We start from the raw sequence: 22500 nt of genomic DNA, 5'->3' as shown, positions 1-22500 counted from the left end.
CAGATCACCAGACCCCAGGTGAGACAGACAGAGAAACAGACAGGTGAGACAGACAGAGAAACAGACAGGTGAGACAGACAGATCACCAGATCTCAGGCGAGACAGACAAGAGATACAGACAGGTGAGACAGACAGAGAAACAGACAGGTGAGACAGACAGATCACCAGACCCCAGGCGAGACAGACAGAGAAAAAGACAGGTGAGACAGACAGATCACCAGACCCCAGGTGAGACAGACAGATCACCAGACCCCAGGTGTGACAGACAGAGAAACAGACAGGTGAGGCAGACAGATCACCAGACCTCAGGCGAGACAGACAGATCACCAGACCTCAGGCGAGACAGACCGATCACCAGACCTCAGGCGAGACAGACAGATCACCAGACCCCAGGTGTTACAGACAGATCACCAGACCCCAGGTGAGACAGACAGATCACCAGACCCCAGGTGTTACAGACAGATCACCAGACCCCAGGTGAGACAGACAGATCACAGACCCCAGGTGTTACAGACAGAGCACCAGACCTTTAGTGAGACAGACATAGTAACAGACAGGTGAGACAGACAGATCAGCAGACCCCAGGTGAGACAGACAGAGAAACAGACAGGTGAGACAGAGAAACAGACAGGTGAGACAGACAGAGAAACAGACCCCAGGCGAGACAGACAGAGAAACAGACAGGTGAGACAGACCCCAGGTGAAACAGACAGATCACCAGACCCCAGGTGAGACAGACAGATCACCAGACCCCAGGTGTTACAGACAGATCACCAGACCCCAGGTGAGACAGACAGATCACCAGACCCCAGGTGTTACAGACAGATCACCAGACTTCAGGTGTTACAGACAGATCACCAGACCCCAGGTGTTACAGACAGATCACCAGACCCCAGGTGAGACAGACAGATCACCAGACCCCAGGTGTTACAGACAGATCACCAGACTTCAGGTGTTACAGACAGATCACCAGACCCCAGGTGTTACAGACAGATCACCAGACCCCAGATGAGACAGACAGATCACCAGACCTCAGGTGTTACAGACAGATCACCAGACCCCAGGTGAGACAGACAGATCACCAGACCCCAGGTGAGACAGACAGAGAAACAGACAGGTGAGACAGACAGATCACCAGACCCCAGGTGTTACAGAAAGATCACCAGACCCCAGGTGAGACAGACAGTTCACCAGACCTCAGGTGAGACAGACAGAGAAACAGACAGGTGAGACAGACAGATCACCAGACCCCAGGTGTTACAGAGAGATCACCAGACCTCAGGCGAGACAGACAGAGAAACAGACAGGTGAGACAGACAGATCACCAGACCTCAGGTGAGACAGACAGAGAAACAGACAGGTGAGGCAGATAGATCACCTGACCTCAGGCGAGACAGACAGATCACCAGACCCCAGGTGTTACAGGACAGATCACCAGACCCCAGGTGTTACAGACAGATCACCAGACCCCAGGTGTTACAGACAGATCACCAGACCCCAGGTGTTACAGACAGATCACCAGACCCCAGGTGAGACAGACAGATCACAGACCCCAGGTGTTACAGACAGAGCACCAGACCTTTAGTGAGACAGACATAGAAACAGACAGGTGAGACAGACAGATCAGCAGACCCCAGGTGAGACAGACAGAGAAACAGACAGGTGAGACAGACAGAGAAACAGACAGGTGAGACAGAGAAACAGACAGGTGAGACAGACAGAGAAACAGACAGGTGAGACAGACAGATCACCAGACCCCAGGTGAGACAGACAGAGAAACAGACAGGTGAGACAGACAGATCACCAGACCTCAGGCGAGACAGACAGAGAAACAGACAGGTGAGACAGACATAGAAACAGACAGGTGAGACAGACAGATTACCAGACCCCAGGCGAGACAGACAGAGAAACAGACAGGTGAGACAGACCCCAGGTGAAACAGACAGATCACCAGACCCCAGGTGAGACAGACAGATCACCAGACCCCAGGTGTTACAGACAGATCACCAGACCCCAGGTGAGACAGACAGATCACCAGACCCCAGGTGTTACAGACAGATCACCAGACTTCAGGTGTTACAGACAGATCACCAGACCCCAGGTGTTACAGACAGATCACCAGACCCCAGGTGAGACAGACAGATCACCAGACCCCAGGTGTTACAGACAGATCACCAGACTTCAGGTGTTACAGACAGATCACCAGACCCCAGGTGTTACAGACAGATCACCAGACCCCAGATGAGACAGACAGATCACCAGACCCCAGGTGTTACAGACAGATCACCAGACCCCAGGTGAGACAGACAGATCACCAGACCCCAGGTGAGACAGACAGAGAAACAGACAGGTGAGACAGACAGATCACCAGACCTCAGGCGAGACAGACAGAGAAACAGACAGGTGAGGCAGATAGATCACCTGACCTCAGGCGAGACAGACAGATCACCAGACCCCAGGTGTTACAGACAGATCACCAGACCCCAGGTGTTACAGACAGATCACCAGACCTCAGGTGAGACAGACAGAGAAACAGACAGGTGAGAAAGACAGATCACCAGACCTCAGGTGAGACAGACAGAGAAACAGACAGGTGAGACAGACAGATCACCAGACCTCAGGCGAGACAGACAGATCACCAGACCCCAGGTGAGACAGACAGAGAAACAGACAGGTGAGACAGACAGATCACCAGACCCCAGGTGTTACAGACAGATCACCAGATCCCAGGTGAGACAGACAGATCACCAGACCTCAGGTGAGACAGACAGAGAAACAGACAGGTGAGACAGACAGATCACCAGACCCCAGGTGTTACAGACAGATCACCAGACCCCAGGTGAGACAGACAGAGAAACAGACAGGTGAGACAGACAGATCACCAGACCTCAGGCGAGACAGACAGAGAAACAGACAGGTGAGGCAGACAGATCACCAGACCTCAGGTGAGACAGACAGAGAAACAGACAGGTGAGGCAGATAGATCACCTGACCTCAGGCGAGACAGACAGATCACCAGACCCCAGGTGTTACAGACAGATCACCAGACCCCAAGTGAGACAGACAGATCACCAGACCCCAGGTGTTACAGACAGATCACCAGATCCCAGGTGAGACAGACAGATCACCAGACCTCAGGTGAGACAGACAGAGAAACAGACAGGTGAGACAGACAGATCACCAGACCCCAGGTGAGACAGACAGAGAAACAGACAGGTGAGACAGACAGATCACCAGACCTCAGGCAAGACAGACAAATCACCAGACAGGTGAGACAGACAGAGAAACAGACAGGTGAGACAGACAGATCACCAGTCCCAGGTGAGACAGACAGAGAACCAGACAGGTGAGACAGACAGATCACCAGACCTCAGGCGAGACAGACAGATCACCAGACAGGCGAGACAGACAGAGAAACAGACCTCAGGCGAGACAGACAGATCACCAGACAGGCGAGACAGACAGAGAACAGACCCCAGGTGAGACAGACAGATCACCAGACCCCAGGTGAGACAGACAGAGAAACAGACAGGTGAGACAGACAGATCACCAGACCCCAGGTGAGACAGACAGAGAAACAGACAGGTGAGACAGACAGATCACTAGACCTCAGGCGAGACAGACAGAGAAACAGACAGGTGAGACAGACAGATCACCAGACCCCAGGTGAGACAGACAGATCACCAGACCTTAGACGAGACAGACAGATCACCAGACCCCAGGTGTTACAGACAGATCACCAGACCCCAGGTGAGACAGACAGATCACCAGACCCCAGGTGTTACAGACAGATCACCAGACCCCAGGTTTTACAGACAGATCACCAGACCCCAGGTGAGACAGACAGATCACCAGACCCCAGGCGAGACAGACAGATCACCAGACCCCAGGTGTTACAGACAGATCACCAGACAGGTGAGATAGACAGAGAAACAGACAGGTGAGACAGACAGATCACCAGATCTCAGGCGAGACAGACAGAGATACAGACAGGTGAGACAGACAGAGAAACAGACAGGTGAGACAGACAGATCACCAGACCCCAGGCGAGACAGACAGAGAAACAGACAGGTGAGACAGACAGATCACCAGACCTCAGGCGAGACAGACCGATCACCAGACCTCAGGCGAGACCGACAGATCACCAGATCCCAGGTGAGACAGACAGACAGAGAAACAGACAGGTGAGACAGACAGAGAAACAGACAGGTGAGACAGACAGATCACCAGATCTCAGGCGAGACAGACAGAGATACAGACAGGTGAGACAGACAGAGAAACAGACAGGTGAGGCAGACAGATCACCAACCCAGAGAAAGAGAAACAGGAACAAACCAGACCTCAGCGAAAAAACAGGGACAGAATCACCTGACCTCAGGCGAGACAGACGATCACAGACCCCAGTGTTACAGCAGATCACCAGAACCCAGGTTTCAGACAGATCACCAACCCGTTTACAGCAGATCCCAGACCCCGGTGTTACAGACAGATCACCAGCCCCGGGTCGTACAGCCCCGGGTTACCAAGAACTTTATGAGACAGACATGAAACAGACGGGTGAGACAGACAGACACGACCCAGGTGAACAGACAGAGAAACAGACAGTGAGCAGACAGAAAGACAGGTGAACAAGAAACAAAGGTGGACAGACAGAAACAGACAGTGAGACGACAGATCACCAGACCAGGTGAGACAGACAGAGAACAGACAGGGAGACGACCCCAGGGAACAGACAGAGAAACAGACAGGTGAGACAGACATAGAAACAGACAGGTGTACAACAGATTACCAGACCCCAGGCAGAAACAGACAGAGAAACAGACAGGTGTTACAGACAGATCACCAGACCCCAGGTGTTACAGACAGATCACCAGACCGCAGGTGTTACAGATCACCAGACCCCAGGTGAGACAGACAGAGAAACAGACAGGTGAGACAGACAGATCACCAGACCCTAGGTGAGACAGTCAGATCACCAGACCCCAGGTGAGACAGACAGATCACCAGACCCCAGGTGTTACAGACAGATCACCAGACCCCAGGTGTTACAGACAGATCACCAGACCCCAGGTGTTACAGAAAGATCACCAGACCCCAGGTGAGACAGACAGATCACCAGACCCCAGGTGTTACAGACAGATCACCAGACCCCAGGTGTTACAGACAGATCACCAGACCCCAGGTGTTACAGAAAGATCACCAGACCCCAGGTGAGACAGACAGAGAAACAGACAGTTGAGACAGACAGAGAAACTGACAGGTGAGACAGACAGATTACCAGACCTCAGGTGAGACAGACAGATAACCACACCTCAGGTGAGACAGACAGGTGAGAGACTTGCAGTCCGGTACAGGTGTCTGTTCAAATTAAAATTCAATAAAATAGTGCAAAAGAATCAGAACGGAAAGAGCAGTAAATGTGTACGGTGTAAACTATATATGTTTCGTCCTCCTCAGTACCTGAGTCTGGTTGAGGTTCTGGAGTCAGTGGACTGCATGGTGAAGAACGCACCCTACAGGAGGTTCAGACCAGAGGAACCGGTCCACAACAACGCCAAGCTGTGGTCAGTACATCAGAACCCTGACCTTAGGGAGTCCAGAGACCAGAGTTGCGGTCGAATTTCCAAAATTCAGCTCCTGTCATCTCTTCCTCACTACTATCCCTGAACCTCTGAGCAACTTCTCTGGGTTAATGAAAGATATTCAGCATGAATATCAACATTAAAAATGAGCACATTACATTTTCTCCGAATTGGAAGCTAAAGTTTTATTTTGTTTTTTTTATGATTTTCAGAGGAAGTCAGAACTTTAAGAAAAAGTTGAGGATTCTGGGATTTTTGAGTAAAAATTTGGAATTCATAAAAGTTGAGGAAAAAAGATCTGAATTTTCGAATTTTGCATCATGAGAATCCTGGACTCGAGACTTTTCGAGACAAATTTGAGACAAAAGTCAGAATTCTGAGATTTTCAGAGGAAAATATCAGAAAAAATGGAATTGTGGGTCAGCCTTTCCTCCTTTCATTTGGTAAAGTAAGCTCCGGTATCCCCTAAGCTAAAGGAGATTTTAAAAGGGTTTTGAAGCTCTAGAGCAGGGGTGTCCAAACTACGGACTGGGGGCCAAATGCGGCCCGCAGGCCACCTTGAATTGGCCCTCTGCACATTCTAAAAGTATAATGGATACGGCCCACAAATGAAACTCCTGCTGCTCTTATTTTGTACTTCTCAGATATATATGTTCAGATATATTAATGAGCCCAATTTAAAATGAATGCAGTCATTTAGAATTCAAAACATCCTCTAACAAATCTGAGTTGATAAAAAAACCCATAATTTATTTCCATAACCAGCTTGAGATGTGACCTTCATATTTCCTCTGATTCTCAGCACTCTGAGGCTCCTGTTTTAAGGGATGAGCTGCAGCAGAATAAATGAACCCTGAAGACAGACGGGATGTAGGCTGTTCTTTCCTTAAACCATTGGAAAGTATGGCGCATTATTCTCCTACATTTGATTTGTTTTGCTAACTTATAACTTACCTTATGAGGCAATATTCACCTCTAGAAGTGGCCCAGCTCTCCGTATATTGTTCTGTATGTGACCCTCAGTGAAAAAAGTTTGGGCACCCCTGATCCAGAGGATCAGACTGTTCTGATCATGGCTGCAGCTCAGAGTCTTCAGGTCATTTCCTCCATTAGGAACCGAGGAACCTTCCAGAGAGAAACTGACAATTCCACCGCAACCCAGGTCAAGAACAGAACTACCTGTTGGGTTTTGTTTTGTGGTCCTGGTCTAGATACAGCTACAAAACTAACTACATGCCATTGTGTCCTTGGGCAAGACACTTCACCAGAAATTGCTCCTGTGGGTATTGTCCACAGTATTGATGTGTTACATGTTAAAATGTCTAATATGTATTGCAAAGCGCTTTGAGCACCTGGAAAGGCGCTAAATAAAAAGTGCAATGAATTATTATTATAAAAAATAAGTGAGGGTTCTGGGCTTCTTTTGTTTTCTCCACCAGGTGGCGTTACGGCTTCAACAGTGTCCTGCAGGTCCACATCAGACGCCTCAGCACTATGTGGTCCTGGTCCAACATCAGGAGGCACCGGGACAACCTGAAGACCTATAAGACGGCCTACAAGAACAAACTTCTGAACCAGAACAAGTCGAGCCCCAACGCCGAGAAAACCCTGCAGGTCCCTGAAAGCACCACCTAATAATACACCATACAATGAGACATGAGAAAACCTTGCAGGTCCCTGAACACACCACCTAATAATACACCATATAATAAGACATGAGAGGACTCTGCTGGTCCCTGAACACACCACCTAATAATACACCATATAATAAGACATGAGAGGACTCTGCAGGTCCCTGAACACACCACCTAATAATACACCATATAATAAGACATGAGAGGACTCTGCTGGTCCCTGAACACACCACCTAATAATACACCATATAATAAGACATGAGAGGACTCTGCAGGTCCCTGAACACACCACCTAATAATACACCATATAATAAGACATGAGAGGACTCTGCACGTCCCTGAACACACCACCTAATAATACACCATATAATAAGACATGAGAGGACTCTGCTGGTCCCTGAACACACCACCTAATAATACACCATACAATGAGACATGAGAGGACTCTGCACGTCCCTGAACACACCACCTAATAATACACCATACAATGAGACATGAGAAAACCTTGCACGTCCCTGAACACACCACCTAATAATACACCATACAATGAGACATGAGAGGACTCTGCTGGTCCCTGAACACACCACCTAATAATACACCATATAATAAGACATGAGAGGACTCTGCAGGTCCCTGAACACACCACCTAATAATACACCATATAATAAGACATGAGAGGACTCTGCAGGTCCCTGAACACACCACCTAATAATACACCATATAATAAGACAGGAGAGGACTCTGCTGGTCCCTGAACACACCACCTAATAATACACCATATAATAAGACATGAGAGGACTCTGCTGGTCCCTGAACACACCACCTAATAATACACCATATAATAAGACATGAGAGGACTCTGCAGGTCCCTGAACACACCACCTAATAATACACCATACAATGAGACATGAGAGGACTCTGCACGTCCCTGAACACACCACCTAATAATACACCATACAATGAGACATGAGAGGACTCTGCACGTCCCTGAACCCACTGCTTGACAGACATACAGTATATATGTGTGTGGGTGTGTTTGTACTAACTTACTGCCCCCCCAGGATCTGGAGAAGGTTCTGGATGTCTTCAACATCACGTTGACCCGGCAGCAGGCCCACATGGAGGTAAACCTGGTCCCTGAACCTGTGCAATAGAGATGTCTCACCTGTCTCTCAACCGTGAACTCTAATAACTGTGAAATATAGACGATGACTTCCTGTTTCCTGGCTGCTGTCACACCACTTTACACATATTACATACTTATACTTTCAGGGCTGTTGCTGCACCTGGGTGTGAACTTTTTCTACGTTGTATTTTTATGCATGATTCTTATTTCATATTCTTCCTTTTCTGCAACAATTTCCCATCTGTGGGACTGAGAGCGCTCCATGATCCACGTTTCAGTATCCATCCAGAAAACCATACCAGACATACGGGGGGGTGGGCAGGGGTGAGGAGAGAGGGGTGTGTGGCCTGCAGCTACTGCAGGAGCTGAAGGGGGGAGGCAGGGGGGAGGTGGGGGAGAGGGGGGGGTGGGGGAGAGGCAGGGGGGAGGCGGGGAAGAGGCACGGTCATCACAAGGACTTTTAGAGGTTTTCTGATTCTGCTTGTGATCCTGATCCAGGTGATCCGTTCCGGCCAGGCGGTTGGAATGAAGGCATCGGGGGGGCAGAAGCAGGGTAGGGGAGGTTTTTTCAGCAGCTTCTTCGGGAGGAAGACCAAGAAGGAGGAGCCGGAGGAGAGAGAGGAGGGTAAGGCCTTCTTTAACCGGAGAGATAAACCTGGTCCGGTTCTTCATTCAGGACTTGGTGATGGACAGATGTGTTTACACTGACCCTGCCCACCCTCTTATTGTAGGCTCAGGATTGGACGAGCTGATGACGGCGGAGGAGAAGCAGAAGCTATACACGGCCATCGGGTACAGTGGCAGCTCCCACAACCTGAACCTGCCCTCACAGGTGAGACCCCTCGATATCTGACATAATATTCTCCTGACGCTCTATTCCCACATCCCTCTTTCAAAGCACATCAGGTCAGTTACCAAGATATACAACTTCTCAGCTGTTAGCAACACACAAATTACACAAGAACTGTGTGTGTGTGTGTGTGTGTGTGTGTGTGTGTGTGTGTGTGTGTGTGTGTGTGTGTGTGTGTGTGTGTGTGTGTGTGTGTGTGTGTGTGTGTGTGTGTGTGTGTGTGTGTGTGTGTGTGTGTGTGTGTGTGTGTGTGTGTGTGTGTGTGTGTGTGCGGCGTGCGCGCGCGCGTGCGTGTAGTACGTGGCGGTGGTCCTCAGCTTCCATCTCTGTAAAGCCTCGGTGACGGTCAGAGATCAGCCAGACATTCCTGAGATTCTCAAAGTCCAGATGCTGGACCTCAGCACCAGGATCTCCCAGAGACCGGGAGCCCAGGCCTTCAGGTGAGACCCCCCCCCCCCCCCAAAGATTAAGCTCTATAAGATGATAATTAGAAAAGATTGCTACGATTCAACTTGGTACATATTGTTTCCTCAGGGTGGAGGCGGGACTTCAGCATTGGTTTGTTACTGGTCTCCAGCAGGGGGGGGCGGTCCCGTCTCTGATGTCATCTGTCAGCGACTCATCCTCCTCTCTGCTCACCCTGGAGTTCGAGGTGAATCCTGACACCAGCAATGCAGACCAGCTGCTGAGGGTTCGGTCCCAGTCTGTCCAGATCCTGTACGACGCCGTGAGTAACTGTTTTCTGTTTCATCAATCTTGCGATCACTTCCTGTGTCCTGTTTCATGTTTTCAACTAATCTTCCTGATGTATTTACTGATGTGTTTCCTCCTGCAGCTGACGGTGAACAGCATGGTGGATTTCTTTAAGATGGGGAGAGGTGTGGACCTGGAGCGGTTGACCTCGGCCACGCTGTCCAAACTGGAGGAGATCAAAGAGAAAACTGCTACAGGTGTGTTTGAGTTCTATGTATTATACACACTGCCTGGCCAAAAAAAAAGGTCCCCCTCTAGTATCCGTTGGACCGCCTTCAGCTTCACGGCACGCATTCTCTGTGGCATCGTTTCCACGAGCTTCTGCAACGTCTCAACATTTATTTCTGTCCTGCAATAATGTTTGATCTTGTATTGATGACGGGAGATTCAGACCACTGCGCAAAGTCCAGCACATCCCAAAAATTCTCCATCAGGTTCAGGTCTGGACTCTGGGGGGGCCGATCCATGTGTGAAATGATGTGTCATGCTCCCTGAACCACTCTCTCACAGTCTGAGCCGATGGATCCTGGCATTGTCCTCTTGGAACATGCCCGCTCCATCAGGGGAGAAGAAATCCACTGATGGAATAACCTGTCCTTCAGGATATTCAGGGAGTCAGCTGACCTCATTCTTTGGGTTGCTGAACCTAGACCAGACCAACTGCAGCAGCCCCAGATCATAGCCCTGCCCCCACAGGCTGGTACAGTAGGCACTAGGCATGATGGGGGCATCACTTCAGCCGCCTCTCTTCTTACCCTGATCCCCCATCACCCTGGAACAGGGTCTGGACTCATCAGACCACACCTTCTTCCATTGCTCCAGAGTCCAATCTTTACGCTGTCTAGCAAACTGAAGCCGATTAGCTTCACTGAGAAGTGGTTTTTCTTACGGCTACCCAGCTGTTTAGTCCCAATCCCTTGAGTTCCCACCGCATTGTGCTCTGCTTGATGCATTCCAATAACTTGACCCTTCTGAAACCGATCAACATCTTTTGCACGACCACAGGAGATGTGTTTCGCCATGACTGTTGAACAGATGAGAAGCTCCTCTCTGCATCAGTTAGGGTTCAATAACTTGCTGCCAGCTGAAACATAATCACACATGCAGTAATTATCCAATGGGGGGCTCTTACTTATTTGCTTAGTTAAATCCAGGTGGGGACCTTTTTTTTTGGCCGGGCAGTGTATTATAATAGGATTCGGGTGCGTTCGATTTATTCATCATGTGATACGTTATATATGTATTAATTCATGGTGTGTGTGTGTGTGTGTGTGTGTGTGTGTGTGTGTGTGTGTGTGTGTGTGTGTGTGTGTGTGTGTGTGTGTGTGTGTGTGTGTGTGTGTGTGTGTGTGTGTGTGTGTGTGTGTGTGTGTGTGTGTGTGTGTGTGTGTGTGTGTGTAGGTTTGTCCCACATCATAGAGACAAGAAAGGTGCTGGACCTGAGGGTGGACCTGCAGCCGTCCTTCCTGCTGCTGCCTCAGTCCGGCTTCTACTGTGAAACCTCGGACCTCATCATTGTTGACTTCGGCAGCCTACAGGTCACTTCCTGTTTCACATCATGGTTTCGGTGGAATTGTCATTTTAGGTTCTGGAGTGAGATGACCCGGACGTATCTCAGTGGCAGCCATGACAAGAGCTGTTCTCCAGATGAAAAGGAGCTTCATGACTTCATGTATGACCTCCTTTATCACCTCCTTTAGGAAACACTGGACCTTCCTTTATCACCTCCTTTAGGAAACACTGGACCTTCCTTTATCACCTCCTTTAGGAAACACTGGACCTTCCTTTATCACCTCCTTTAGGAAACACTGGACCTTCCTTTATCACCTCCTTTAGGAAACACTGGACCTTCCTTTATCACCTCCTTTAGGAAACACTGGACCTTCCTTTATCACCTCCTTTAGGAAACACTGGACCTTCCTTTATCACCTCCTTTAGGAAACACTGGACCTTCCTTTATCACCTCCTTTAGGAAACACTGGACCTTCCTTTATCACCTCCTTTAGGAAACACTGGACCTTCCTTTATCACCTCCTTTAGGAAACACTGGACCTTCCTTTATCACCTCCTTTAGGAAACACTGGACCTTCCTTTATCACCTCCTTTAGGAAACACTGGACCCTCCTTTATCACCTCCTTTAGGAAACTAGGAAACACCGGACCTTCCTTTATCACCTCCTTTAGGAAACACTGGACCTTCCTTTATCACCTCCTTTAGGAAACACTGGACCTTCCTTTATCACCTCCTTTAGGAAACACTGGACCCTCCTTAATCACCTCCTTTAGGAAACTAGGAAACACTGGACCTTCCTTTATCACCTCCTTTAGGAAACACTGGACCTTCCTTTATCACCTCCTTTAGGAAACACTGGACCTTCCTTTATCACCTCCTTTAGGAAACACTGGACCTTCCTTTATCACCTCCTTTAGGAAACACTGGACCCTCCTTAATCACCTCCTTTAGGAAACACTGGACCTTCCTTTATCACCTCCTTTAGGAAACACTGGACCTTCCTTTATCACCTCCTTTAGGAAACACTGGACCTTCCTTTATCACCTCCTTTAGGAAACACTGGACCTTCCTTTATCACCTCCTTTAGGAAACACTGGACCTTCCTTTATCACCTCCTTTAGGAAACACTTGACCTTCCTTTATCACCTCCTTTAGGAAACACTGGACCCTCCTTAATCACCTCCTTTAGGAAACACTGGACCTTCCTTTATCACCTCCTTTAGGAAACACTGGACCCTCCTTAATCACCTCCTTTAGGAAACACTGGACCTTCCTTTATCACCTCCTTTAGGAAACACTGGACCCTCCTTAATCACCTCCTTTAGGAAACACTGGACCCTCCTTAATCACCTCCTTTAGGAAACACTGGACCTTCCTTTATCACCTCCTTTAGGAAACACTGGACCCTCCTTAATCACCTCCTTTAGGAAACACCGGACCTTCCTTTATCACCTCCTTTAGGAAACACTGGACCTTCCTTTATCACCTCCTTTAGGAAACACTGGACCTTCCTTTATCACCTCCTTTAGGAAACACTGGACCCTCCTTAATCACCTCCTTTAGGAAACACTGGACCTTCCTTAATCACCTCCTTTAGGAAACACTGGACCTTCCTTTATCACCTCCTTTAGGAAACACTGGACCTTCCTTTATCACCTCCTTTAGGAAACACTGGACCCTCCTTAATCACCTCCTTTAGGAAACACTGGACCTTCCTTTATCACCTCCTTTAGGAAACACTGGACCTTCCTTTATCACCTCCTTTAGGAAACACTGGACCTTCCTTTATCACCTCCTTTAGGAAACACTGGACCTTCCTTTATCACCTCCTTTAGGAAACACTGGACCTTCCTTTATCACCTTAGAGGTGAGGAGGGTTCTCAAACTGTAAACATGGTTTAATTGTAATACACAGTCATAGGTTAAGGCATAACTCGTTAGTAATACAGAATACCTTTGTTTTGTAAACATTTCATACAATCGGAACAGAGATCTGTAGTCCCCCACAGCAGGCGCACATTAATGACATCATAAACACGTCGGATAGTGTGCAGTCGGGTTCTCAAAGCACCGCAGTCTCTTTTCCTAAGTCCTTCTGAATTCTCCTATCCACTATTCCTTAACCCGTGACGTTCACACAGATGTCAAAGACTAGAAGAGGAACGAGAGGAGCTGATTTTTGGACAATTACACCACAACCCATGTTTCAACTCCTGTTTCATTTCCTGTTTCTTTGTTAATATGTATCTGGTTCTCCTAATGCTATAATAGTATTTAAAACAGTTAAGATTTCTGCACGTATTTTAACCCTTTGTGTTACACATATATGAACTTGTATGTGTGTGTGTGTGTGTGTGTGTGTGTCTGTACAGTTGAACAGTGTGGAGCAGAGTGCCCCCCCCTCCTCCTCTCTGGAGGAGATCATGGATCGAGCCTATGAGAAATACAACCTCGAGCTACGACGAGTCCAGGTGCTCTTCAGCAAAGCAGGTACACACACACACACACACACACACACACACACACACACACACACACGCACACCTTTCATATTAGTCCTCTGACTGACTGGTTTCCTCTCTGGCCTGTGCTGCGGTTGCATGCTCTTCTAAAGCTCTGTCCCTCTGCTGTTGAAGAGGAGATGGTGTGTTTATTTTCTTTAAACTGTGTGTGTGTTTGGTTCTTGAAGCACTTTGTGTTTGTGTGTGAAATATGAATAAAGTTTGATAATCTGCAGGCGAGGGCTGGCGGGCTGCGCGGCTGCAGCCGGCCTCGCAGCTGCACCTCCTGCAGCCGTTGGACGTCAGCCTGCAGCTGGCCAAGTGCATGGTGGACCGGGACGCACGCATGCCCAGGTGAGAGAGGCCTACCTGTGGACATGGCTGCAGACTGCTGTTATTCATTATTCACTGTGGGGGTTGTGTTCAGATTCAAAGTCTCGGGGGAGCTGCCTCTGCTGCACCTGAAGATCTCAGACCTGATTATCCACGGCCTCCTGGACCTGGTGGACAGCATCCCCCTGCCCAACATGGGCTCGCCCCCCTCCACCCCAACAGAGAAGGTACACTTAGTACAGTCCGCCCCCCCGGGATGTTAGAATAAGTTTAGAGGAAGTTTAGAGGAAGTTTAGAGGAAGTTTAGAATAAGTTTAGAATAAGTTTAGAATAAGTTTAGAATAAGTTTAGAATAAGTTTAGAGAAGTTTAGAATAAGTTTAGAATAAGTTTAGAATAAGTTTAGAATAAGTTTAGAATAAGTTTAGAGAAGTTTAGAATAAGTTTAGAATAAGTTTAGAATAAGTTTAGAATAAGTTTAGAATAAGTTTAGAATAAGTTTAGAATAAGTTTAGAATAAGTTTAGAATAAGTTTAGAATAAGTTTAGAATAAGTTTAGAATAAGTTTAGAATAAGTTTAGAATAAGTTTAGAATAAGTTTAAAGGAAGTTTAGAATAAGTTTAAGGAAGTTTAGAATAAGTTTAGAGAAGTTTAGAATAAGTTTAGAATAAGTTTAGAATAAGTTTAGAATAAGTTTAGAATAAGTTTAGAGAAAGTTTAGAATAAGTTTAGAATAAGTTTAGAATAAGTTTAGAATAAGTTTAGAATAAGTTTAGAATAAGTTTAGAATAAGTTTAGAATAAGTTTAGAATAAGTTTAGGATAAGTTTAGAATAAGTTTAGAATAAGTTTAGAATAAGTTTAGAATAAGTTTAGAATAAGTTTAAAGGAAGTTTAGAATAAGTTTAGAATAAGTTTAGAATAAGTTTAGAATAAGTTTAGAATAAGTTTAGAATAAGTTTAGAATAAGTTTAGGATAAGTTTAGAATAAGTTTAGAATAAGTTTAGGATAAGTTTAGAATAAGTTTAGAATAAGTTTAGGATAAGTTTAGAATAAGTTTAGAATAAGTTTAGGATAAGTTTAGAATAAGTTTAGAATAAGTTTAGAATAAGTTTAGAATAAGTTTAGAATAAGTTTAGGATAAGTTTAGAATAAGTTTAGAATAAGTTTAGAATAAGTTTAGAATAAGTTTAGGATAAGTTTAGAATAAGTTTAGGATAAGTTTAGAATAAGTTTAGAATAAGTTTAGAATAAGTTTAGAATAAGTTTAGAATAAGTTTAGAATAAGTTTAAAGGAAGTTTAGAATAAGTTTAGAATAAGTTTAGAATAAGTTTAGAATAAGTTTAGAATAAGTTTAGAATAAGTTTAGAATAAGTTTAGGATAAGTTTAGAATAAGTTTAGAATAAGTTTAGAATAAGTTTAGAATAAGTTTAGAATAAGTTTAGAATAAGTTTAGAATAAGTTTAGGATAAGTTTAGAATAAGTTTAGAATAAGTTTAGAATAAGTTTAGAATAAGTTTAGAATAAGTTTAGAATAAGTTTAGAATAAGTTTAGAGGAAGTTTAGAATAAGTTTAGAATAAGTTTAGAATAAGTTTAGAATAAGTTTAGAATAAGTTTAGAATAAGTTTAGAGAAGTTTAGAATAAGTTTAGAATAAGTTTAGAATAAGTTTAGAATAAGTTTAGAATAAGTTTAGAATAAGTTTAGAATAAGTTTAGAATAAGTTTAGAGGAAGTTTAGAATAAGTTTAGAATAAGTTTAGAATAAGTTTAGAATAAGTTTAGAATAAGTTTAGAATAAGTTTAGAGAAGTTTAGAATAAGTTTAGAATAAGTTTAGAATAAGTTTAGAATAAGTTTAGAATAAGTTTAAATAAGTTTAGAATAAGTTTAGAGGAAGTTTAGAATAAGTTTAGAATAAGTTTAGAATAAGTTTAGAATAAGTTTAGAATAAGTTTAGAATAAGTTTAGAATAAGTTTAGAATAAGTTTAGAATAAGTTTAGAATAAGTTTAGAATAAGTTTAGAATAAGTTTAGAATAAGTTTAGAATAAGTTTAGAATAAGTTTAGAGAAGTTTAGAATAAGTTTAGAATAAGTTTAGAATAAGTTTAGAATAAGTTTAGAATAAGTTTAAAGGAAGTTTAGAATAAGTTTAGAATAAGTTTAGATAAGTTTAGAATAAGTTTAGAATAAGTTTAGAATAAGTTTAGAATAAGTTTAGAATAAGTTTAGAATAAGTTTAGAATAAGTTTAGAATAAGTTTAGAATAAGTTTAGAATAAGTTTAGAATAAGTTTAGAGGAAGTTTAGAATAAGTTTAGAATAAGTTTAGGATAAGTTTAGAATAAGTTTAGAATAAGTTTAGAATAAGTTTAGAATAAGTTTAGAATAAGTTTAGAATAAGTTTAGAATAAGTTTAGAATAAGTTTAGAGAAAGTTTAGAATAAGTTTAGAATAAGTTTAGAATAAGTTTAGAATAAGTTTAGAATAAGTTTAGAATAAGTTTAGAATAAGTTTAGAATAAGTTTAGAATAAGTTTAGAATAAGTTTAGAATAAGTTTAAAGGAAGTTTAGAATAAGTTTAGAATAAGTTTAGGATAAGTTTAGAATAAGTTTAGAATAAGTTTAGAATAAGTTTAGAATAAGTTTAGAATAAGTTTAGAATAAGTTTAGAATAAGTTTAGAATAAGTTTAGAATAAGTTTAGAGAAAGTTTAGAATAAGTTTAGAATAAGTTTAGAATAAGTTTAGAATAAGTTTAGAATAAGTTTAGAATAAGTTTAGAATAAGTTTAGAATAAGTTTAGAATAAGTTTAGAATAAGTTTAAAGGAAGTTTAGAGGAAGTTTAGAATAAGTTTAGAGAAAGTTTAGAGGAAGTTTAGAATAAGTTTAGAATAAGTTTAGAGGAAGTTTAAAGGAAGTTTAGAATAAGTTTAGGATAAGTTTAGAATAAGTTTAGAATAAGTTTAGGATAAGTTTAGAGGAAGTTTAGAATAAGTTTAGAGAAAGTTTAGAGGAAGTTTAGAATAAGTTTAGAATAAGTTTAGAGGAAGTTTAAAGGAAGTTTAGAATAAGTTTAGAGAAAGTTTAGAGGAAGTTTAGAATAAGTTTAGAATAAGTTTAGAGGAAGTTTAAAGGAAGTTTAGAATAAGTTTAGGATAAGTTTAGAATAAGTTTAGAATAAGTTTAGAGAAAGTTTAGAGGAAGTTTAGAATAAGTTTAGGATAAGTTTAGAATAAGTTTAGAATAAGTTTAGGATAAGTTTAGGATAAGTTTAGAATAAGTTTAGGATAAGTTTAGGATAAGTTTAGGATAAGTTTAGAATAAGTTTAGGATAAGTTTAGAATAAGTTTAGAATAAGTTTAGGATAAGTTTAGGATAAGTTTAGAATAAGTTTAGGATAAGTTTAGAATAAGTTTAGGATAAGTTTAGGATAAGTTTAGAATAAGTTTAGGATAAGTTTAGAGAAAGTTTAGAATAAGTTTAGAGAAAGTTTAGAGGAAGTTTAGAGGACCATTAGAATAACTTTAGAGGGCGTTAAGAGAAAGTTTAGATGACGTTGGTTAGCGTTATCAAATGTTGATTGACGTTGGGAATGATGTCTCCATCCGTTGCTATTTTTCCCACTTTAGGGGCCGTCCTATGGGAAACCGTTAGTGCTCAATCTGCCCCTTTCACTCCTGGACCCAATGGAGGCAGGTCAGTGCTGCCCCCCTTCTTAATAAAACATAAACTCATTCCTTTAAAAATGATATTATTATCTGAATCTGTCCTCTGATCAGACTCAGACGACTCCAGTGGGAAGTCGACCGAGGAGGGGCTGCAGCGCTCGGCTCAGGAGGAAATCACTGACCTGCACTTCAAGTTCGAAGTCAAAGAGGTGCGTTTGTTTTAGTTTCACATTGATCCAGTGTGGTGCGTTCAGGTGCCGCTGTGTATAGTTTTACATTGATCCTGTGTGGTGTGTTCAGGTGCTTCTGGAGATGCTGCGGCAGCAGAGTACTGTGTTGTCCCTCAGTGTGTGTGAACTTGGGGCCGAGGGTAGGAGTCGTAGCTTCGACTTGAGCATCACGGCTTACCTGCGCCGTGTCGCCCTCGACTACTGCGACCTGCCAGGTGAGAGGAGCTGCTGATGCTCAGCTCCAGATTGAACTCTTGTTTACAGGGATGCTCAGCTCCAGATTGAACTCTTGTTTACAGGGATGCTCAGCTCCAGATTGAACTCTTGTTTACAGAGATGCTCAGCTCCAGATTGAACTCTTGTTTACAGAGATGCTCAGCTCCAGATTGAACTCTTGTTTACAGAGATCCTCAGCTCCAGATTGAACTGTTGTTTACAGGGATGCTCAGCTCCAGATTGAACTCTTGTTTACAGAGATGCTCAGCTCCAGATTGAACTCTTGTTTACAGAGATGATCAGCTCCAGATTGAACTCTTGTTTACAGAGATCCTCAGCTCCAGATTGAACTGTTGTTTACAGAGATGATCAGCTCCAGATTGAACTGTTGTTTACAGAGATGATCAGCTCCAGATTGAACTGTTGTTTACAGGGATGCTCAGCTCCAGATTGAACTCTTGTTTACAGAGATCCTCAGCTCCAGATTGAACTCTTGTTTACAGAGATGCTCAGCTCCAGATTGAACTGTTGTTTACAGGGATGATCAGCTCCAGATTGAACTCTTGTTTACAGAGATGATCAGCTCCAGATTGAACTCTTGTTTACAGAGATGCTCAGCTCCAGATTGAACTCTTGTTTACAGGGATGATCAGCTCCAGATTGAACTCTTGTTTACAGAGATGCTCAGCTCCAGATTGAACTCGTGTTTACAGAGATGATCAGCTCCAGATTGAACTCTTGTTTACAGGGATGCTCAGCTCCAGATTGAACTCTTGTTTACAGAGATGATCAGCTCCAGATTGAACTCTTGTTTACAGAGATGCTCAGCTCCAGATTGAACTCTTGTTTACAGGGATGCTCAGCTCCAGATTGAACTGTTGTTAACAGATATGATCAGCTCCAGATTGAACTGTTGTTTACAGTGATGCTCAGCTCCAGATTGAACTCTTGTTTACAGAGATGCTCAGCTCCAGATTGAACTCTTGTTTACAGGGATGCTCAGCTCCAGATTGAACTCTTGTTTACAGTGATGCTCAGCTCCAGATTGAACTCTTGTTTACAGAGATGCTCAGCTCCAGATTGAACTCTTGTTTACAGGGATGCTCAGCTCCAGATTGAACTCTTGTTTACAGGGATGCTCAGCTCCAGATTGAACTCGTGTTTACAGAGATGCTCAGCTCCAGATTGAACTCGTGTTTACAGGGATGCTCAGCTCCAGATTGAACTCTTGTTTACAGAGATGCTCAGCTCCAAATTGAACTGTTGTTTACAGAGATGCTCAGCTCCAGATTGAACTGTTGTTAACAGATATGGTCAGCTCCAGATTGAACTCGTGTTTACAGAGATGCTCAGCTCCAGATTGAACCTGTTTACAGGGATGCTCAGCTCCAGATTGAACTCTTGTTTACAGAGATGCTCAGCTCCAAATTGAACTGTTGTTTACAGGGATGCTCAGCTCCAGATTGAACTGTTGTTTACAGAGATGCTCAGCTCCAGATTAAACTGTTGTTTACAGAGATGATCAGCTCCAGATTGAACTCTTGTTTACAGAGATGCTCAGCTCCAGATTGAACTCTTGTTAACAGAGATGATCAGCTCCAGATTGAGCTCTTGTTTACAGGGATGCGTAGCTCCAGATTGAACCTGTTTACAGAGATGCTCAGCTCCAGATTGAACCTGTTTACAGAGATGCTCAGCTCCAGATTGAACTCTTGTTTACAGAGATGATCAGCTCCAGATTGAGCTCTTGTTTACAGGGATGCGCAGCTCCAGATTGAACCTGTTTACAGAGATGCTCAGCTCCAGATTGAACTGTTGTTTACAGAGGTGCTCAGCTCCAGATTGAACCTGTCTACAGAGATGCTCAGCTCCAGATTGAACTGTTGTTTACAGAGCTGCTCAGCTCCAGATTGAACCTGTTTACAGAGATGCTCAGCTCCAGATTGAACCTGTCTACAGAGATGCTCAGCTCCAGATTGAACTCTTGTTTACAGAGATGCTCAGCTCCAGATTGAACTGTTGTTTACAGAGATGCTCAGCTCCAGATTTAACTCTTGTTTACAGGGATGCTAAGTTCCAAATTGAACTGTTGTTTACAGAGATGCTCAGCTCCAAATTGAGCTTTTGTTTACAGAGGTGCTCAGCTCCAGATTGAGCTCTTGTTTACAGAGATGCTCAGCTCCAAATTGAACTTTTAGCTGTTTCCTCTACAGACGACAGGAAGCCTCTCCACTTGATGCGGTCCTCCGAGACTCAGAACTCAGACCTGCTGAAGGTGGACTTCATCAAGGTGAGCCCAGACACCAGTGGCCTGTACTCTGAAGCCAGTCCCACAGACCCTGGATCTGTTTTTGTTGTCTGGCTTAACTAAACTTAACAGAAAGTATCTCACTATTCGAACCTTTGACGCTGGTTATGACCTGGGAAACCCAGGGTTTCTCTGTCAGGCTGAGAGCGCGTTCACATGAAAGAGGCGAGGTTAGCAACATTTGACCAATCACACACCTGGAGAAGCGCACTGACAGCAGAGCGTCATCTGTCATGAATGAAGAGTGAACTATCATGTTACAAAAACAGTTAAACTTTAAACATGCGTTAAAATCTTGATCCAGCATGTTTCGTCACCAAAATGTGTTACTTAAAATAACACTCCTGCATGTATCACTGAAGTGTTGCAGATACGAAAAGCTGACACAGATCAGCAAATATACCATGCGGACTCTACGCAATGCTCCGGTTCCTTATGTTGTGAAACATTAACGAGTCAGATGATTTGTCAGCATCGTAGGACCAAAGTTAACCTGATTTTACCTCACTAACCCCAAATCCTGCTTAGTCATACAGGGTTCTGGAGGATCACGGTCCTAAAAACAAACTATAAATACATTGCTGTGTTCTCCTGCAGGCTGACCCTGCCGGACCCAGCTTCAAGTCCCTTTTTCACAGCACCGAGCAGACCCTCAAGGTAGGTGGTGAACCAGAACCCTGTAGAACTGCAGGTCCTGTTGAAGCTGCAAGTCCATGTGGTTCTGAAGGTACAGGTGGACTGTTACAGATGGAGTAACAGATCCTGGTCCTGATGTATTTCAGGTGGAGGTCTCCTCTTTGGACTTCCTGCTCCACACAAAAGCTCTGCTGTCCACCTTCAGCTTCCTGAACAGCGCCCTGCCTCAGAGACCCAGAACCCCCCCTCCTGAGGACCGGAGGCCGATGGGAGAGACCCGCACAGGTGAGGGTAAATCAGGGATCAAAATGTGTCACCTTTCAAAGAAATATGTCATTTGTGTGATGCGTGTAAACCTGCAGTAAAACATATGTTTTGGTGAGGGGGGGTGAGGGACCCGGGACCGCAAGGTCAGACCGTCATCCCATAGGTAACGTAGCTGAGGAAAGGAAGGAGGTGTTCTACCTGTCTGTCTCTCAGGTTTTACTCCCTCATCAGCGTCTGCAGGCTCTCAGGAAGGAGGTGTGTTCAGCTTTAAGATGTTTGCCATGTTGGGAAGTTTCCATGTGGAAGTTAGTGACGACATCTGCAGCATCGCAGACATCAGAGTCACAGGTAACACACACTCTCTGCTACACACACTTTACACTTTACACACACTATCACACTCTGTTACACACACTATCACACACTGTGTTACACACACTATCACACACTCTATTACACACACTATCATACTCTCTGTTACACACACTATCACACACTCTGTTACACACACTATCACACTCTGTTACACACACTATCACACTCTCTGTTACACACACTATCACACACTCTGTTACACACACTATCACACTCTCTGTTACACACACTATCACACTCTGTTACACACTCTATTACACACACTATCATACTCTCTGTTACACACACTATCACACTCTGTTACACACACTATCACACTCTCTGTTACACACACTATCACACTCTCTGTTACACACACTATCACACTCTGTTACACACACTATCACACTCTCTGTTACACACACTATCACACTCTGTTACACACACTATCACACACTCTGTTACACACACTATCACACACCCTGTTACACACACTATCACCTCTGTTTACCACACATCACACAC

General features: G+C 44.1%; 1 protein-coding gene across 1 annotated transcript in view; it reads left to right on the top strand.

Annotated features, from left to right (window-relative positions):
• The window catches only part of LOC134862845 (intermembrane lipid transfer protein VPS13C-like), a 106885-nt gene that overhangs the window by 19895 nt on the left and 64490 nt on the right, over positions 1 to 22500 (top strand). Inside the window, 19 exon segments of the mRNA XM_063880943.1 lie at positions 5458 to 5564; positions 7022 to 7196; positions 8278 to 8340; positions 8841 to 8967; positions 9074 to 9174; positions 9490 to 9632; positions 9727 to 9919; positions 10028 to 10142; positions 11347 to 11483; positions 13831 to 13948; positions 14196 to 14313; positions 14387 to 14519; positions 17926 to 17992; positions 18076 to 18173; positions 18265 to 18409; positions 20624 to 20700; positions 21316 to 21375; positions 21501 to 21639; positions 21853 to 22480. Coding sequence (XP_063737013.1) covers positions 5458 to 5564; positions 7022 to 7196; positions 8278 to 8340; positions 8841 to 8967; positions 9074 to 9174; positions 9490 to 9632; positions 9727 to 9919; positions 10028 to 10142; positions 11347 to 11483; positions 13831 to 13948; positions 14196 to 14313; positions 14387 to 14519; positions 17926 to 17992; positions 18076 to 18173; positions 18265 to 18409; positions 20624 to 20700; positions 21316 to 21375; positions 21501 to 21639; positions 21853 to 22480 — 2744 coding nt within the window.

This window comes from Eleginops maclovinus, chromosome 4 (genome assembly GCF_036324505.1).
Source record: "Eleginops maclovinus isolate JMC-PN-2008 ecotype Puerto Natales chromosome 4, JC_Emac_rtc_rv5, whole genome shotgun sequence".
Lineage (NCBI taxonomy): Eukaryota > Metazoa > Chordata > Actinopteri > Perciformes > Eleginopidae > Eleginops > Eleginops maclovinus.
The sequence above is the reverse complement of the archived record's forward strand: the minus strand, read 5'-3'. Positions and strand labels throughout refer to the sequence as shown.